This window comes from Alligator sinensis, unplaced genomic scaffold, assembly GCF_000455745.1.
Source record: "Alligator sinensis unplaced genomic scaffold, ASM45574v1 scaffold1264_1, whole genome shotgun sequence".
Taxonomy (NCBI): domain Eukaryota; kingdom Metazoa; phylum Chordata; order Crocodylia; family Alligatoridae; genus Alligator; species Alligator sinensis.
In genome coordinates this window covers 734163-753664 of record NW_005842770.1, presented here as the reverse complement: position 1 = coordinate 753664, position 19502 = coordinate 734163, and the positions used below count along the sequence as shown (strand labels likewise).

Here is a 19502-nt window from a genome sequence, read left to right as displayed (position 1 = left end):
CCCACCCTCCCTCCCTCCCTCCCTCCCACATCCCTGGGAAGATCTGTCGGGTCTAGCTTCTTAAGTTTTTTCTTTTTATTAAAGAGTTCACTCTGTCACAGGGAAATATTGGGTGCATATTTAAAACAGGGGCAGGGCTAGCCCCCAGTCTTCCTTCATGAAGGGGCAAATAGTGTCAGTATTTAAGGTAATAGAGAAAGAAGAGTGTACATTGGACATGGGAGGTGAGGAACACACTGGAGTACAGAGGAGCAATCTTGGATTCAGCGGATCAGGACTGGGCCAGGCTTCCCAGTGCAGAGGACAGCTCTCCTGCTTCTATAGAAGTTTTGTGGCTTGGAAAGAAATTCCCAAGCTCTGAGATGCTGTCAATGTTTTACTTAGGCTGCTCCTGCCAAGGAGATCAGGCTTCCCTTCACCACCTCCCCCCACTACATCAGAAGAATGCTTTGCTTATAAATAGGAGAAAATTAAACTACTTGTGTGACCACCATTCTAGCGTTTCGATCTCAGTATTGGCTAACACACTACCTAGCACTCTCCAGAACTAAAAGCATGAGTTTCAGCAGTGTAAGCTGGAGAGAGCTGTATGGATTCTCACTCCTTAGGGATTTAGGTACAAGAGTTACGTGTAACTCTCATTTCCTAATGTGTTGTTCGGGCTTTGTCTGAGGGACTGTGGCCCTAAGGAAAGCTAAGAGTTTGTCATAGCAATCGTGGAACATATAGAAATCACAAACCTGAATAAACAACGTGAAAATTTGCAAATGCCTAAAATTTAAGTTCATTTTTCATTTCCTCTAGAGAACACACACACTGTGACATGCTGATATCAAATCAAATCAGTCGGTCTCTCCATGAGGTTATCGCTTTGCTGTTTTAAATATGAAGCAAGCATGAATATGTAGCAGTGAAGTTCAGCCAGTGAGATTTGTAGTTCACCAAGGAAAACAGGAGAGTGCTCTTGAGGTAAAAAGGAGGCACAAATGATTATAGCAAGTGTGAATAAAGTAGGAAGTGCAAATGCCAAGTAGAGGAGTGTGAAGTATCCAATGAAGATATTCCATGTTAGTGGTAGCTTGATGTTTTATACAGTGGGTAATGTGGATTTTAAGCAGAAAGCATGCTGTGGCAGCCTTTTTAAGAGGTCATAAATAGTAGATTCAAGTGGTCAAATCTGCAGTACGAAAGACAAGTACAGAAAACGATCAGTGGGCTATCATCTGTGAAGACAGAAGAAAAAATGCATCATAGAACAGAAGATTACTAACTTATATAGACTTCTGGCAGCGTTAATGTTCCACTTCATGGCCTCAAGGTCCTTACTATTAAAAGCTCTTTGCAAAGCTCTTCAAAACAAAAAATATTGATGTCATACCTTGTTCAGATCAACTGACGTAAAATATGCTTACCAAAGGTTTTTGCAAGTCATGTAAATGATCTGAAAGAAGAGTTGAAAGTTTGTCTTGGAATTAGTGTTGGTGCAGATGAGACGACAGATGCTGCAGACCACTTGATGCTAAATATTGTAGCAGTGCCATATTGTTCTTTTGCAGATGCTTGACATCCTCTGTGCGGCACGTGGCAGATCAGGAAGAAGACGGGCAGCACAGTGGCATATTGGGCAGAAAGCAGAGCATCAGTTCAGGCAGTGAAACTTGGGAAGGGTGCAGGACTCATTTGTAGCATGCCTTCCGAGAAATGTTGGCCCCTACTGCTCTAGGCAAAGGGAAAAGTGTCTGCAATTCCACCTTCACCAGGAACAGCGCTTTTTAAGACATCTGTTTTTATGCCAATGGAATTTTTTTAAAGCAGTGTGTATAATGCTAGCTGTAGTTCAGCAGTTGAAAATGTGGTCTGTTTTTGTGGATTGTCAGAAATTATCAGTCATGGAAACATTTGCTCTAAGATAATGTCAAAAAAGCAAAAATTGGGAGTGCCCAAAGTGGTAAATGATTGGGCCAGCTTTGCTAGCTGGACTCATTCTGAAGTCAAACAGCTGAATGCTTGTTATTCAAGAAAACCTTTTCTGAAAGCAGTCATCAAACTGAAGTCTACATGGAAGGTGCCTTAGAGTTTTTATTAGCCTGCTGCCAAATTTTTTAGGGAGTGCTGCATTTCTAATCTCAAACAAACAAACATCTCAAACTTGTGTTAATAAAGGCTTTTAATGGAGTTCCAGTGTTTGAAGATGATGCATTGGAAAAAATCCAGTTTGGTGCCTGCTCTAGTTCAGTTTCTAATATAAAGTGCTTCAACATTGTTGACTTCTAGTTTGGCTTAGAGTTTTCTTTCCAACAGTAGTTGTTTCTTTGAGAAGTTCATCGCTGTCCAGTAACACTACTGCCCAAGAGAGGCACAAAAGCAAGGATGATAACCTCGGTATATGCAGCATGCTTCAGAATCAAGGAAAATGAATTGCAAATACTAGCCACCTTTTCCTGTTAGTTTAATTCATTTAACAGCTAAACTTTTCAGTAGTCAGTGGCTTGAATGGTCCATCTTAGTATTGCTGGTGTTAAAAAGCAACACTTTATTAGCTCTTATGGATGATGGTGCTATGACAACTGCAAAAATCATTTTCCTTTTTGTAAACATTGGAATGTTTTTATTCCCTGGACATCTGCTGTGGAATTTACCAAAAAATACTGCAACAAAACTAACTTTATTGAGGAATCCTTTGATCTGTCGGGACTATAGGATCTTTCAGGATCAGGAAAGGTTGTGTAGACTTTACGAGCTCTGGAGGCCTGCTGTGGCAAAAGTACAAAGAGCCTCCTAATGATCTCCACTCCTGTATCCCATGTTCCGTTATTCTGTAACACCTGGTGTTTTTCATCTTCCATAGAGGAAGCGTGGCTTTAGTACTTTTGGAAGCAATAGTAGATGGTAGGCAAGTTTTCAAGTGTTACCCCCTTTTCCATCTGAAAAAGCTGTAAAAAAGTGGTGGCTATCTTGACGTCAGCTTGGGTCTTTAGTCACTTTGGCTGCTTACAGATGTAAAAAAACCCCCCCAAAATGGCGCTTTACTTTAAACTCAGCATGCCCCTGCGCCCAGCCCAGCACATGCCCAGAATAGGCATCACGTTAGTTGGATCCTGCTTGCCCAACAGCTATATAGATTGGGTGCTTTAGCAGGGCTTTTTTGGTACTTTAATAGCTGATTGAATTGGCTTTAGATGAGAGCCAGAAAGCCCCACTGAAATGCCCGATCTATACAGATGCTGCAGAGCAAGGTCGAAACATGCTGCTTCTTCCAGTAAAGTGCTTTGGGGGGGGTCCCCACATCTGTCATCAGCCTTTATTAGTTACAAGATGTGAGGTATCTACCCTTGAATTAAGTTTAGATGCATCAATAACTAATATCAGCGTTATAGACATTCTTATCAACTCTATCATATTTGCTTTGCAGTTGTAAACTGATTTGATTCCATTCAGTGTTAAGTAAGCTAGTCTTGTTAATCGTTTATTTCTGAATGTTTCTTCCTGCAAGTAAGTGCTTTTATTAATCTGAGAATAAAGAATTAAAATTTTAATGTGCGTTTTCATGACAACAAAAGTAAGATGCTTAAAAATCTGAATACAGTGACTTTTTCTTAAGTGTCCTTTAAAAAATTCAAACATTTAGATTTATAATTCCTATTATTTATCTACAAATATCATCAGGAGATAATAGAAATGGAAGATTACAAATGTCATACTAAAGATAAAATAGTAGCACAATCTTAACTGTGATGCAATAATGCTTATGGAGCTGTAAATAATTAAATGTTAGCTTTACTTTACCACGAGTACTTCCATTTGAATTTACATAACATTTCTGATAAAAGCCACTTTTGGGAAGATCTGTGGACCTGGCCGTGAAGGAGGATAGTAACGTTTATTGGTTGAAATTTCCTCTTTCCTATGTGCCAGATCCATAGATCTAATCCACGCTTACTTGAATTTAAGCATAATCTTAGCAAAATGGGCCTGATTTTTTTTCCTCTCACAAGATTTACAAATTACTCTGGATTTACAATAAAATGTGATTAAAAACAGGGCTTAATAACTCTGAAAGATGGATCTGGTGCTCTGCCACAATTAATTGGTGATCCACAGAGATCTTAAGTTAGTTTGATCATTCAAGTTAAAGTTAAAATAAGTCAGTTCACATCAGCTTGGGAAATAGTTTCACTTGTGGGCTCTTCAGGGGCAAAATCTAGTGCCCCAGAAGATCACTGACAGGTCTGGTTTCTCCAAGCAGCAGCCCCCTGATTGAAGAACCATAGTAGGATCTGTGGACCTGGCTTCTAGAAGAAAGGAGATTTTAAGGTAACATTTTTTTCTATTTAAAGTGTGGTCCTACTCTGAAAAGTGACTGAAAAAATGGCACTGTGGGTTTCCACATTTATAGTCTCTCTATAACTTTCAGACCAAATTTACTCGTTGTACACTTGAACAGTCTTCCCTAGCTGCCAGAATCACAAACTTGATTTGGAATAAGAATGTCACAATGAGTTCTGTCCTGCTTGCTCATCATCACCAGTATTAATGTTTCTGCAAGGTTAATCCTGCTGTTAATTGTATGTGTGCAATACCATTATCATCAAGTACAGCTGAGAATAGAGTTTGGCCTTTGTTTGGATTTACTTAACTGTTATAAAGATGTGTGAGCTAGACTAGAATCCAGGTAACTTTTCCATAGCTGTATTGGGTCTCAAGGCTAACAAGAGTAAAAAGTAGTTAAAATCTTTACTTTTTTCACTAAAGTGATAATCCAGAATATATACATGCAGTAGATCTGATAAGAAGGTGCTGTTTACTGCAGTCAATTTTCAAAGTAGAACTTCACTTTAAAAGAATGCGTTAATTAAATGTCTTCATGTCTGAGAGCTTATAATGTAAATTCCTTGGCTTTTAACTCCATAAAACTTACATAACTTAGCATTTCTCCAAAGGTAGCAATGTTTAATTGATTAATTTGCAGAGTAAATGTGACCTAAGGCTTTTAAAGGCTGATTTATTCTGTTCTGGGTTAGAACTAAATATTCATCAGAGAGTCAATTATAGGTTGTTAGTTTCAAATAATTTTAATTTAACTAGTATTTTTTCCCTAGGGATTCTACAAATGAAACTACTGCGCATTCAGATGCTGGCAGTGAGCTTGAAGAAACAGAAGTCAAAGGAAAAAGAAAAAGGGGCCGTCCTGGCAGGCCTCCAGTATGTGTTATTTAGTTTTGTTTTGTTTTGTTTTGTTTTGTTGTGCATCTCTTTAAAATTGATTGCAGACTATTCTTTTGTCTGATCATCTTAGTGATAATAGTGAACATAAATAGGTTTACAATGAGCATATGTCAAACTTCATGAAGGCTTGTAGTACATAATACATGTATCAGACCAATATACAAGAATTGCTTGCTGAAGTATTAGAAATAATATCTAATTGAAAAGATAAAATGGTAATAATACCCATTAATGTTGTATCCTTTGCTATTTGTATTCACTCATTTTAAAGTATTCCACTATTTTTTTATATTACAGTATTCTTCTAGGCAAGGGAGCAGGCTTATTAACCCTAACAACTTTCTCCTTTTAAAAGTTTTAATGGAGAGTTTATTAAAGAGTTGTGACACAACACTCGAGCCATCTTTTAGTGGTTGCTAATTTCTTCATGTAATCTGGAGATTATCCTCATAGTTTTAAAATAATGTTGAATTCCTCCATCAGTAGAGGTGTTAATGTAAGTTTAAGGAAATGGGATATCTTCTGTCTTTTGCATATGGATAAAGAGCTTTGCTTTTTTAATATGATAGCCTCAGGTTTTGATATCTGCGGTTATAGGATTTACTAAGAGGAGATTATTTATTAAGTGCCTTTGTACAATGCCATTTCATGAATGGAAATAATAGAGGCAACTCTCAGAAATTCTACAGTATTTAGTTAAAAAGCTTTTTTTTTATGTTTATTTAAAAAAACCAAAAAAGTACCCTGTTTATGGGTATATCTATAGGCAGGCACATGCAATTGTAGAGGCGGTATTTTATCAAGGGGCATGTTTTTGGTAGTTCTCCAGAGTTAGCACGTGCATTACTGTTACCATGGCTGAATTCCATAAAGTGGAATAAGGTCATTATGGGGGAGAATTTTACATTAGTTTTTATAGGCATTCATAAGTTTGGTTAGTTCTCATTTTCTCTCCCAGATCAGCTTAGCTAGTGAACCTTCATGGAACATGTCATATTGGTTATTTCTTTAAAATTTTGAGCTAATGTAAGAACGTTATTTACTGCTGTGAAGTCCTTTATGCACATTTTTTTTCTTTCTTTGAGAATCATTTAAGATATGTTTGACTGGGATTTAAAAAAAATCGACCAACTAATATATTTTTGAACAGTGGTAAGAATTTTCTGCAATTTTAGGAATAAATTTAAGGTAAATATTTAACTCTATAAATCATAATCGAAAATACATATAAACAATTCGGCCAGTTTAAAGTTACTTATGGAATCTTAAATTTTGAATTTCCGGACACTAGTACCAATGTCAAATTTTACAGGGCAGGGGCTTTAGGTGATGGCTACTGTGGATAAAATTGCTAAATGTTTCCATAGTCATATTTTCCAAAGCCTTCCTTCAGTTGGGGCTGATCTTCATGCTAGGTGTCAGTATGAAGGCTAATTATTTTTAATTCCAGTTTGAGTAGAATTCCTTCATTGTTTAAAGTCTGTGAAGGTATAGAAGGCTTTCAGAGTTATTTTATTTTATTTTATGCTGTTTTTTCCTGAGCGTTTTATTTCAGGACAGTAGTGCTGACTGTCTCAATATTCATTCATGACTTTTCCACAGATGAGCTTCATATGCAAACCATACTTGCTGTTTTGGAATGCTCGGTTTGAGAAGGATAGTTGCAACAGCATGACAGCCAACCCAAGTCCCTATGGAGCAGGAAAATAAAATAATTTTTTTCTGTAAAATGTTAGTCCTAAATGTACTGTTTATGTCAATATGTAATCTTGTAGTTAACAGTATGTTCTTTAGGAGGTGTCCTACTGATCTGATGTTCAGAGCAACTTTTTCAGAATCTATAATGAGGGAATTTATATTGCTCTGCTCATGGATCCTGGGTACTCTGTCTTGCATCCAGAAATTACTTAGTAGAGATACTTTCTTCCCTTCTTTCTGCCATGTAAGCTTTCTGTTTCCTCTTACTATCAGGCTTATATCACTTTTCATTCTGCACTTTTCACGGCTGTCTCTGAAAGTCTTTTTGCTGCAGGACTTTTTTCTTCTTCCCATAATTAAAAGGCAACAACAAAACAAAAAGAAAATCCCATCTCTTCAGAAAGTGTTTAAAGAAAAAACAAGAACAACCGGTCAGAAATCTCTGTACCAGAGAATTTTTTCTTCCGGTGCTTCAAGCTCTTCAGAGGGCTGCTCTCTACAGCAGTCTTCCTAGTTGATGAAGCTCGCAAGGCAGAAAAGACAATTTTGAACACAAAGCCAGTTTGCTTGCCCACTAAGTTGTGAGAGTTGCTTTACAACTTAATGCCAGAAGGAGAAAATGTATTAAGCAATGCCTTTTCATGCATCTCCTCCAAATGCATGGTGTCCCCCCCACCCCTGATAGCCATTTTAAGGGCATTTTCTTTTGATGTCTACCCCCCTGAGTTGTCGATGACATCTGAGATAATAATACTTGAACAACTCTGACTGAGAGGACAATCTAGACAGCTGCTTTCCAAAGGCACCCTCTGAACCAGAAAAAGTCCTGTCTCAAATCGACCGAAGTAAATCTCTGTCTTTCAGAGAGCTCGTTCTGTTTAGTTCTCCACTCCTTTAGGGTTATACCACAAATAAGGGAGTCAGCAGCAAAAAGCAAACAAACCATAGGCCTGATTCATTTTTCTCAGAGAAGACTGCGCACAATCTGTTCATGAAAACAACTAAATTAATGGTTATGCAAATCAGAGGTGTCTGGAAGTCTGTGTTCACTACTGGTCACTGCTATTCAGGAAGTATACTACTGAATTAGGTGGGGTCAGAAAAAAGGTATCAAGAAAGACTGAGGGGAGTATGGAAAGTCCCTGTTCTAGCGAAAGACTGAAAATGTTTGGTTGTTTGCCTTATAAGGAAGACCAATAAGAAGGGATGTGATAAACATAATGAAAGTGGATTGGGACCATGCCCCTGTCCTTGAACAAAGAAACAAGAAATTCAGTAAAACTGAAAGGAGATAAATTCAGAAATGAGTGCAAAGGAATACTTTTTCTTAATTACTGGGCACGTTGAGGCAGTTCAGTATAGCAATTCCCATATTAGTGAACTATGACTAAAGAAGCCAAATAATCTTAATTGATTAAAGTCTCTCATGGGGGAGATTACCTGGATGAGAGAGATGCAATATACCAAGATGGATATCCGGTGAGCATTCATCTTTGTTTATTCAGGCCACGAAAGACTGTCATCTAAATGAAGTGAAAGAAGGAAAGCATTCATCCATCTGTCCCTGTCCCCCACACCAAACCCAAAAGACTTGAAAAAATAACAGACCTAGTATGATCCTAGTATACAGATGACAGTGTCATCATCATAGAAGGAAGAGGTTAACACAGGATCTTTGATCCAATCTTATGAATGATTTTTTTATTCTTCATCCCCCACCAATATTGGTTAGACCTGAAAGGAACGGATTTCAGAACTGTCGCAACATGGTTCTGAATCTCCTCAATGGGACTAAGATATAGTGTGGCCTTTGTGATTATAACCTATGCAACCCTTTTACTACCTGCTTCTCAATTTTACATGAAAGACTGAAAGAAAGGAATTCAAAACTAATAAAATAGCCTTTCATAAATGAATAGATTTTATGACCACAATGAAACTTGCCAGTCTGACCTAATTAATTGCAGATTATTCCTCCCAGTGTTTACTGTGCCAAATCTAAGTATCTGTTGTTGACCTGCTGTACATCTCTTGGAAAGACATTTGATCTACATTTAAAAACTCTCACTTAAAAAATTGCATTGTATTTCCAGTGCTTTTCCAACTTCCATTTTTTTCACTGAATTTTGTTATTTTTTTATTTTGCCAGATTATTATCCTTAAACAATAGGTAACTGTTCTTCATATAAATATTTTGAGACCATAATAATTTGCATTTACTGTTTTTTCAATAAACTAAATATTGAAGTTGTTATGACTCGCATTTTAAGGCATGTATTTCAGAACGTTAATAATTAACTGATTACACATATAGGCCCAAATTCAACTCCCCCTTTAGGTGGCTAAGTGCTAATTACGCATTTATGTGTAGACGTGCAGATTTTAGATTCTTCTCCTGCACTGCAGCTTGCTTTGTTCGTTTGAATATGCCCAGAAGAGATCCTTGAAGGCTGTTTATACTGTGTTGCAATTCCTGTTCTTCCAGGGAGGCTTGTAATTCCTTCTGAGTCTCAGAGAAAAATCATTAGTGGCAACTCTGGAGGGAGGAAGAGACAAGTCAGGAAAGGAGGGCTGCCTTACCTTTTAGCCCGATAGCGTAGTAGTACTTATTCCTAGGACGTAAGATGGGTACCTGAGCTGCTACCCCTATGCTATTTCTACATTTTGTATTAAATAGTCATTGGATTAAATAGTTAAACACCAGTGCAGGCAGGGTCAGAACTCAGAGCACTCTCCTTTTCAGGGCAGTGCTTATCTCAGCTACAGCCAGGCTCCTTCTGTTGCTATCCTCCATTTGCTCCTTTTTGCTTCTCTCCTGGCTGCCCACTGGGCCACCTTCCACTAGCGGGATGGAGGATACCCTTGGCCCTGCCTTAGCCCAGCCTAGAGTTTTGTTGTCAAACCCCCCAGAGTGATGGTGCCTATAACGTAGGTCTCCCACTCCCTGGACAAGTGCCCTAACCATTAGGCCATTGGACAAAAAATATGGAAAGGGTCCATCCTCCTCTTCTCTCTTCCTACCATCCCCCCTCAGAGTTGCCAGTCATGGTTTTTCTCAGGCTAATCTTTTAAGGACTTGGATGGAGTTAAGCATCTTTCAGAGTGGAATAGAATTGCAACAATGTATATATAGCTTTTTGGAGTAGGATCTAAAACATGTATATGGCCCTAAATGCTACTTGTACATCTATTTAGAGAACATAGGATGCTAGGAAAGTAGAACTGGAAGGGACCTTATGAGGTCATCTAGTCCAGCTTGCCTGTACAAGGCAGGATCACCTCTAAATAAACCATCCCATCTAAGTATCTATCTAATGTGCTCTTGAAAACTTCCAGGGATGGAGATTCTGCAGCTTCTCTAGTTAGTCTGTTACACTGTTTAACCAACCTCGTAATCAGAAAGTTCTTCCTAATCTAATCTCTAACCAGAACTTCCCCTGCTGCAGTTTGAGGCCATTTCTCCCTAGTCTTGTCCCATGGAGATAAGTCCATCTCCACCCTCTTTATTTATAATCCCCCTTCAGGTATTTGAAAGCAGTTATCAACTTTCCCCATAATCTTTTCTTCTCCAAACTAAATAATAATAGGTCTTTTAGCCTTTTCTCATAAATCTTGCTTCCCAGGCCTTCCGCTGAGCTCTTTCCAATCTGAATACATCCTTTTTGAAATGTGGACCCCAAACTGGACAAAGCACTGTAGGTGAGGCCTCACCAGTGCTGAATGGAGCTGAAAGATCACTTGCCTTGATTAGCAAGTGATGTGCTTCTGTTGATACAGACCAGTATCTTATTGACTTTTTGCAACAAGAGTTCACCATTGACTCATGCTCGGCTTCTGGTCCCCTGTAAGCCCCAGGCTCTGTTCTACAATACTGCAGCCTAACCAATCAGTCTCCAGTCTGTATTTGTGCATGCAATTATTCCATCCCAAGTGCAGGACTTTGCACTTATCCTTGCTGAATTTCATTTGGTTGATTCTGGAGCATTTCTCCTGTATACCCAGCACATTTTGGATCCTAGCCTTGCCCTTCAGAGTGTCTGCAACTCCATTGAACTTGGTGTCATCTGAAAATCTGCTAATTGTGCACTCTGTTCCAACATCCAAATCATTAATGAAAATGTTAAACAGGACTGGATCCAGAACAGGCCCCTGAGAAACCCTACATGATATCTTCTCCCAGCTAGACATCAAGCCACTGACGACAGCTCATTGAGCACAATGATCCAACCTGTTTTGTCCACCCTACAGTACCTTCATTTGGTCTGTACTTCCTTAGCTTGTTGATCAGAATGTTGAGGCAGGTAGTGTCAGAAGCCTTGTGGAAGTTGAATTATATAACATCCAACACTCCTTTGCCCTCCAGTCTTCCCCCAGTCACATCCAACACTCCTTCCCGCCACCTCCCCATCCACAGAGCCTGACACCGTATCAGAGAAGGAAATCAGATTGGTCAGGCATGACTTGCTCTTGGTGAATCCATGCTTGCTGTACCTGATCACCTTGTTTTTCTCTAGGTACTTCAAAATGAATGTCTTGAGAACTTTCTCCATGTTCTTTCTAAGTATCACAGTCAGGCTGACTGGTTTGTAATTTTTGGATATTTCATTTTCCCATTGTTAAAGATTGACACTATATTTACCCTTTTTCACTCATCCTGGACCTCAGCCAACCTCCACAAGTTTTCAGAGGATAGATAATGGCTCTGAAATTACCCCTGCCAATTCCTTCACTATCCTAGGGTACATGCCATCCAGCCTTGCTGGCTTGAAAGCATCTGGCTTCCTTAAGTAATCCCTAACCTATTCTGCAATTACTGCCTCCTTCTCTATCATTGCAGCCAGCCACACTTATCTTCTAGTAGCTGCCCTATTTGTGAAGACTTGAATTAAAAATGATGTTAAATATTCCAGCCTTCTCTGCATCATCTGTACCTAGATTGTTTTCTGCATTCCTTAAAGGATCTATGCTTTCTTTGATCTTCTCTTATTTTTTACATACTTGTAGAATTCCTTTTTATTGCTTTTTCTGTCCCTTTCCAGCTGCATTTCAAGTTGTGCCTTGACCTTCCTAATATTTGTTGCATATCTTATTGAGTTTCAACTCATGGAAAAGGTTGCTGCCTTGCTAGCCTGGCCTCCTGTTGCACTTCCCATTCTTCTGTTGCACCAGGTTAGCTTGCTCTTGTACCCTTAATATGACCTCCTTAAAGTAAGTCAGCTCTCCTGGATTTCTTTTCCCCTCAGACTTCCCTCCTCCCCCACTCCTGGGATCTTGCCCACCAGTTCCTTTTGTTTGCTAACGTTTGCTTTTCTGAAGTCCAGTGTCTTTGTTCTCTTGTTCTTCTTTCCTTTCTCTCTTTAGGATCTTGAACTCGTATCACTTCATTGTCAGGCACCCAAGTCATCTTTACATTCTCAACCAGTTCGTCCCTGTTTGTGGGCAGCAATTTGAGAAGAGTTTCCCAGCTAGTTGGCCTCTCCACTACCTGTACCAGAAAGTTATCTACAACATGCTTCAAGAATTTATGTGGACTGCCTTTACGTTGCTGCTTCCCTCCCAGCAGATGCATAAATAGACATAGCTACATAAAGGGGGAGTTGGATTTGGGCCTTAAGGCCTGCAGTATGTTTCTTTTTTTGGCCAGAGCTTTCCTCACTCCCTGAAACACATTTCTTTGAACGAGTTTTGGGTACAGATGTTATAGCCCAGGAAACTTCTTCCCTGCAGTGTTTGATTTTTATAAAATGATTCAGTAAATGTCTGGGAAAATCCGCAATGGATTCTCAGACTTAGGGTAGAATACCTAGTCCAGGACACCGACACACACACACTTGGGGCAGCTGCTGCTAAGGAGCACACAGCAGGTGTTATGCTGTTACATGTGCTGTGCACGTCTCACTGCATGAGACTGTGGTGATAAAAGTGAGCTAAATTGCTCCAGGTTTTATCCTGGGTGAAGCAGGGTTAAAGCTGGCTTGGTTTTGGTACACTTCTATTGCTACAGGATCACGCACAGCTTCTACACAGTCCAGAGCAGCAGCAGTCTCCTTCCCCATCCTCATCCCTTCCCTCCCCCCCGCCCCCCTTTTTTTTTATTTGTCCCAAATGTAGGTTTATCCGTGCAAGGGGCTTTGAAACTCATGTGGCCCTGCAGGGCAGATGAGCAGTATGGGGCCAGTCTGTGGGCTGGATCAGGCTCGCAGATCAGCCTTGTGTACCAGATCCAACGCGCAGGACTGGTCCAGTTCAGGTGCTGCATGCAGCAGACATGTGAGCATTAGGTTTCTTCAAGCTAAAGAAAAAAATAAGCTCCTTCCCATTACTCAGTCTTGTTTTTGAATTGGCATATATGGAAAGCTTCCTATATGATGAAAATTACCCTTGTTATTTCCTGAGGTCATCTGGTCCCAGAGGAATCTACCTTTGTGTCCACGTGCATTTCTATGATGAATACTTTAATTCGGGATCAGTATTTCCAGTTCAAGATTATGCTGTTCAGCCTCTAACTTGCTGTTCAGGCTATCCAGAAACTGGTGAAGATCCTAGAGCCAGGCCTTAGATAGTCAGGGGCCAAATCTTTCATCATTTGTTTCACTTTTGTGTAAAAAGTTTGTCTGTGGAATCAGCACAAATCTAGGACAGGTCGAGTTTATTATCAGCTTTCAGCAGAGCTCCTCAGTGCCATATCAAAAATCTAGTCTTCTAAAAATCCAATTAAGATCTTGGGCCTGATTGTACAAACAATTTCTTCATGAAAATCTCAAGATACAGTCCACAATACATCAGTTTTTACATACTGTGCACATCTTGGAGTGGCAGGGTTTTCAGTTAGGTGCATTGTGATGGTCTTTTGTTTAAACGGGCAGACAAGATGGCTGTCTGTCTGTGCCTGGATAATGGCCTCATAGGAAAAGAAAACTTATTTCTCATGCCCTTTAAGGTCAGAGGCCAAACTGTCCCTTCCATAGAGCTGTGGCTTCCTGATTGCATGCCATCTGGCCTCACCATAACTTAAGAGCTCTAATGTATGCCTTTGTAAGGTCACTGATAGATCTTACAGCATTTATTGGAATGAGATGCAGTTGTGCTGAACTCCGTCTTGCCTGTCCCTTTTCTTATTGCTCTCTCTCCCACCCTCTAGGCATCTCTCTGCCACATCCTCTGTCCTCTTGTACCAAAGCAAAGATGGTTAGTGCAGAAGTTGGGTCTCCTACCTGCAGCAGCTCTCCTCTAGATAGGTTTTTCTTTGCATGGGGGGTAGGGGTGGGGGGGTGAGGATTCTGTGCTAGGCATATCTGGCCCGTTGAAGTCTTTTTTTGGAGCATTCAACCATGAAATGTAGATTTAGCAGATAAGAATCTGGCTGGTAGTGCTTCATTAAGCCTGGGTGCCGCCTGCTGGGGGTAATAAACCCTAGTGAATCCTTCTATACAAACGGCATACACCAGTCTATCAAGGCCTAGTTGCACAGTTTCCTGTCTGTTTCAAAGGAAATGGTACCCACAGGAAGACTGTCCATAGAATAAGTCTTCTGAACCTGTGGGCACAGTAGAGGCAAACTCCAGATGACTTTTATTGGAGGTTGGGATTTTAACTACAGATTGCAAAGCAAGAAGGGACCATTAGGGTAATCTGTTGCATTTGTACATATATATTGAGTTACTGATTAATTTTAGTGGTGTGGGAAGAGAACATTAAAGTCTTTCTAATGAGCACCCAAGGCACTATGAACAAGCTGTATTTGGGTAGCAATGAAAGGGAAGAAAGTGTTTAAATGTAATAACCTGAAGTTGGTTCCTTTTAACTTGGTAATACTTGTATCCTGAAGTAGTTGAGGTTCAGTTATTTTATAAATAAGGAACTTCAGTTGTTTTCTAATTACATAGAAGTAAATTTTCTAGTAAGCCAATGACAGCTATTTTTTGCAGCCTAGATCACAGTTTTTAATTTTTTTTACTTTTCTTGCAGTAAGACTCGCATATAAATACATCTGATACAGTGTGTGTGTGTATATATAAATCTAATGCTGATATATATATATATAGTTTACAAGATACTTTAATTCATTCACATCATAATTGCACCAGATTTTCATTCTGATATTCTTTTTGTTCAGTCTGCCAATAAAAAACCTCGAAAAACTCCAGGAGATAAGAGCCGTTCTGAACCTGGCACTAGAGCAGCAGGTCGTGGAAGAGCTAATGGTCATCCTCAACAGAATGGAGAAGGAGACCCTGTCACTTTGTTTGAGGTGGTTAAGCTCGGGAAAAGCGCCATGCAGGTAAAGTAATTCACATATTGTGCATTCATTATTGTTACCGCTTAATTACTGAATATTTTCACACTGCAATAAATAAGTTTCTTATTCTCATAGTGTCTATGAATCTATGCTAGCTAAATTACAATGTTGTTATTAAGATTACATCATCTGATACAGCTTATCAAAAATGAATTTCTGGTATTCCCCCCTCCCCCTCTGTTTTATATGTATTGTACATTGAAATAAGGAGCTCAGTATAAGATATGGTTAAAGCTGAATGTTTCAAAGTACTTCTGGAAGAACTGTAGACTGAGAAGTAGCTTTCTATTCCAATTGATTTCTTTACTATTTTGTCAGTTATTTTCAAGCTATAAACAAATGAATTTTAAAAGAAGGGGATCTACTAACTAATGCAGTTGCTGTTCATAAAGCATATCCAGGATTAACATTTGCAAAGGAGAAAAGATTTGAGATGTTTACCCAGCAAGTGAAGTTGTCAAAAGTGCTTGATCGTATTTACATTGTAAATTCAGTGCCAAACAGTGGTGTCATGCAGCAAATCATGGTGATCTACATGGGTTACTTTTCTAACCAGAAAGTATACCTGAAGTCATTCAGTGGTGTGTGCTAGTAAATACAGCTGTGTTTTTGGTTGTAGCTGTGTTCGTCTAAGGACGTAGGCAAGCAAGGTTCTTTGGTTAGATGTGATATCTTTTGTTAGGCCACCTAAGCAGTTGGAAAAAAATACTTAGCAAGCAGTCACCCTTCTTCAGGTGTAGGGAGTCTATCGTTCCTTGGAGTCTCAGACCAACGGAGACTCCCTATGCCTGAAGAAGGGTTACTGTGCCCAAAAGCTTACTAAGAATTTTTTTCCAACTACTTAGTTGGTCTAATAAAAGATACCACATCTACTCAAAGAACCTTGCCTGCCAATAAATATAGTCACCCGTTGTGATAATTAGCCGAAGTGCAGTGCTGTGTAAATGTAGCTACACTTCCTTTGGTTCAGAAAGTAGCCTGTGTGTAGCAGTGCGGCCTGTTACAGGGTTCAGCTGCCTGACACTAACTGAAGTAGTGTGACAGGACTTAAGTGATTTATGCGATAAAACTGAACTCTCAGGCATGACAGTGCTAAATTGTAAAAAGCACCTAGATGTCTAAGGGTATGTCTGCATTGTCCCGTACCTTTCCCTGGACAAGCCCAAGCATGCTGTTGGGAAATAAGCCTGGCCTGCTTCACGTGTGCTTAGTTAGACTCACAAATTTATGGAGTAGATGACCTGGTACAGTCACAAGTATATCCTTTTGAACCATCCTGAGGCTCTGACTGCAGAAAGCGTGAGTGTGGTGCTGACCCGTTCATGTCCAGCTTTGTTTAGCTCACTGCTCCACAATGTTGTGAGCCAAAGTACACATGAAGCAGGTGCAAGTAGGCTGAGTTTATTTCTTGGTGCCATTTCCTGTCTCACTTCGGACATGGTAAAGATATGCAAGTCGCATTTGCAAGTCACATAATGCAGATAAGGGCCTATGTTTCACTGATTTTTTTTTTCAAAGGGACTTAGTTTCCTAACTGCCTAAACCATTTTTGAAATTTCACCACAAATCATAGACAACAAGGTTTGCAAAGGACCTCAGGAGGTCACATCTAGTCCGACTGCCTGCTCAAAGCAGGATTAGCCCCAACTAGATCATCCCAGCTAAGGCTTTGTCTAGCCAGGTCTTGAAAACCTCCAAGGATGGAGATTCTACCACCTCTCTAAGTAACCTGTTCCAGTGCTTTACCACCCTTCTAATGAGAGAATTTTTCCTAATATCCAGCTTAAGCCTCCCTTAAACCTCCATAAATCCATGAAAAATCTGAGTTGTGCATTAATGATACAGAAGCCAATATGGGAAAAATGTGAATTTGAAAGTATTTCGTATGTTCTGTGAAACTGGGGTTGTGAGAGAGACCCTTGTTATCTAATAGGTGAACACAGAGCAAATATTTTTATAACAGAACTATCGAAAGCTTCTAGGTGCCTTTTCATCATTTTATTTTACTGCTTCAGGTCCACCAACTTTGTTCCCTTGCAACACATTTTCAGAGTTGTTTTGACAGGTTTCCAAGATGATTTTTGCAGGTGTGGGTTTTTTTATGCAACAGAAGACACTGTATGCTGTGCATTGGATATTTATCTGAGAGCTGTTGGTATAAATAGAAGCCAAAGAAAAGGTGTAGGTGGCTGCTTCATTGCTGGAGGTGTTTGATAATTTTTTGTGAGTGTCTGTGAGGAGAACTGAGTTGGTTAGGGTGTAGTCACATTTCTTCTAGTCTTAACAAAACACTTTTCACAAGGTAAAAACACAGGGTTGGGGTGCATATACTTAGGATCCTATTCTTGGAGGAATTAAGGGAAATGTGTATGTTTGCATTAAGAACTGGGCTTCAAGTCAGAATGAGCTGAACTAGGAGAAACAGCATATTTATTGATGGAGTTTGAATTCATTCAGGAAGATGGCTAAGCTTTTTGGAATAGTGATGGCTTACTAGTAAGAAAGTTCACTCTGAGGTCAACGATACAGCAGTGCGTAAGTGTCTTAGGAGCCTAAAGTGCCTTCTGGCAGGGGTAGACAAATAACTTGCACTGAGGTAAATAAAGTTGGGTTTTATGTCATGTCAGCAACTTAATTGAATCTGCATGTACGTGTTCTTATCTGGTGGCAAGTGGAATGATAGCTTGCCCTACCTCATCTCTTCATGAGAGGCAGGTAAGCTAGTACAGGTGAGTTCTCGTGTAACACAGGGTAAGTGTTTGCACATTTTAGTATGTAGTGACTGACATGCTATAAGTCATGCTCTTTGTTTTACCTCATAGTAACTTGTTCTTGTGCCAGCACCTTTAATTACTTGCTTATTTTTGAAAATTTTACCTCTGTCAAATAGAAAAGGACCGTTACTGATATTGGGTTTCAACATACATGCAGTTGAAATGACATTAACACTCCTCAAGTGCTAAGCAGTTCAAGTTACAAGTGCAAACAAAGAGACGAAAGACACCTGCAATAATGATTCAAAGACCAGGGTTAGGCCTGGGCAGACCTTGCATTCTTTCCAGCCGTCTTCCCGCGAAATTGTAGGGATAGTGATGTGATCATCAGCAAGACACAGACCTCTTATTACTGACTTGTTTGTGGAGCTCTTCAGTGTACAACGTGAGCAGTTTGACTGACCAGACAATGCTTCATATTCTTAATTGTCAGTAGATTCTGTTAACTGTCTACATACACAATGTGTTTCTTTCCCCTAGGGCATGCCGTAATTTTACATTCTGTAATAGAAATGCAATAATTTCATTTCATATAGGCTTTGAGATTACTAAGCAACTTTACTACTCTTCTGCTTCATGTGGTTTTATTTTCAAAGCTTCTTCCTCCTGCTGTTTGCCCCTAGGAGATTTCTCTGCTGCTAGATTTTTTTTTGCCTTTCCTTTTGCCAGCTCATGAGTGTCTCCTAATAACTTCATTTCGCACTCATGTCAAGTTTCTACTGTATCTGAATCTGTGATGGGATTCATTTGAGTCTTCTCTTCAGGATAATTTCTTCTTGGTTCTAAGGAAACACCAGTTACAATAGTGTTTGTTTCTACAATGTATGATCTTTGTGTTTTTCTTTGCATACATTTACTTACCCTCCATATCTTATCTCTGTAACTACACACCAGTTTTGCTCATATTGGCTTTCCTGTTATGATTTCAAAGAGTGCTTTGGTGACTGTATCAGGCTAGTATTTGGCTTGCTGGCAGTGTTCAATTTGTTCAGTCACCTTTTCCACTGCTGCTAGCTTCAAAAGCTTCTTTGCCATATGCAACAGTTTGTGTGGGTACTGTGATATGTAGTGATGTTCATACGCTCTGCTAGTAATTTCTTTAGTCCAGCAAGGCTGTCCTCCTTGGCTCTTGGTTATGCTAATATGTAGAGGTGCACTGATACATCGATCCAATATCGGATCAGTATCGACATAAAGAAAACTGGCTGTATTGGATATCAGCCCGATGGGGCTCATAATTTGGCGGATAAATGCCCGAGTTGCTCTGCACAGCTGCAGCGCAGCACTCGGGCAGTGAGGAGCATAGCCGCAGTGTGGAGAGCTGCATCCAGCTGGTAAGTCCAGTGTGGTGGGTGAGGGGGAGATCAACACCCCCCACGGTGAGGAAGGGACCAGGGGCAGGCACTGCCTGGGTGGGTGGTGGAGCTGTGGTTCATGGGGGGTGGGGGAAGAGGCTTCTGCTGCTGCTTGCCACCCAGGAGGGCATGGGGGGTGGGGGGGGGGGG

General features: G+C 39.9%; 1 protein-coding gene across 8 annotated transcripts in view; it reads left to right on the top strand.

Annotated features, from left to right (window-relative positions):
• Nucleotides 1-944: 944 nt before the first annotated feature.
• The window catches only part of STAG1 (stromal antigen 1), a 251543-nt gene continuing 232985 nt past the window's right edge, over nt 945-19502 (top strand). For 3 of the 8 annotated variants that reach the window (XR_003096470.1, XM_025216832.1, XM_025216834.1), the window contains exons 1-4: nt 4235-4314; nt 5100-5202; nt 6829-6957; nt 15041-15205. Coding sequence is in view for 7 of the 8 variants with exons in the window: in XM_025216832.1 (XP_025072617.1) it covers nt 15200-15205 (6 nt within the window). In the remaining variant the exon portion in view is untranslated. Of the gene's footprint in view, nt 970-4170; nt 4315-5099; nt 5203-6828; nt 6958-15040; nt 15206-19502 lie in introns of those variants that run through there. The other 5 variants (XM_025216833.1, XM_025216835.1, XM_025216836.1 and 2 more) reach the window with 4 other exon arrangements.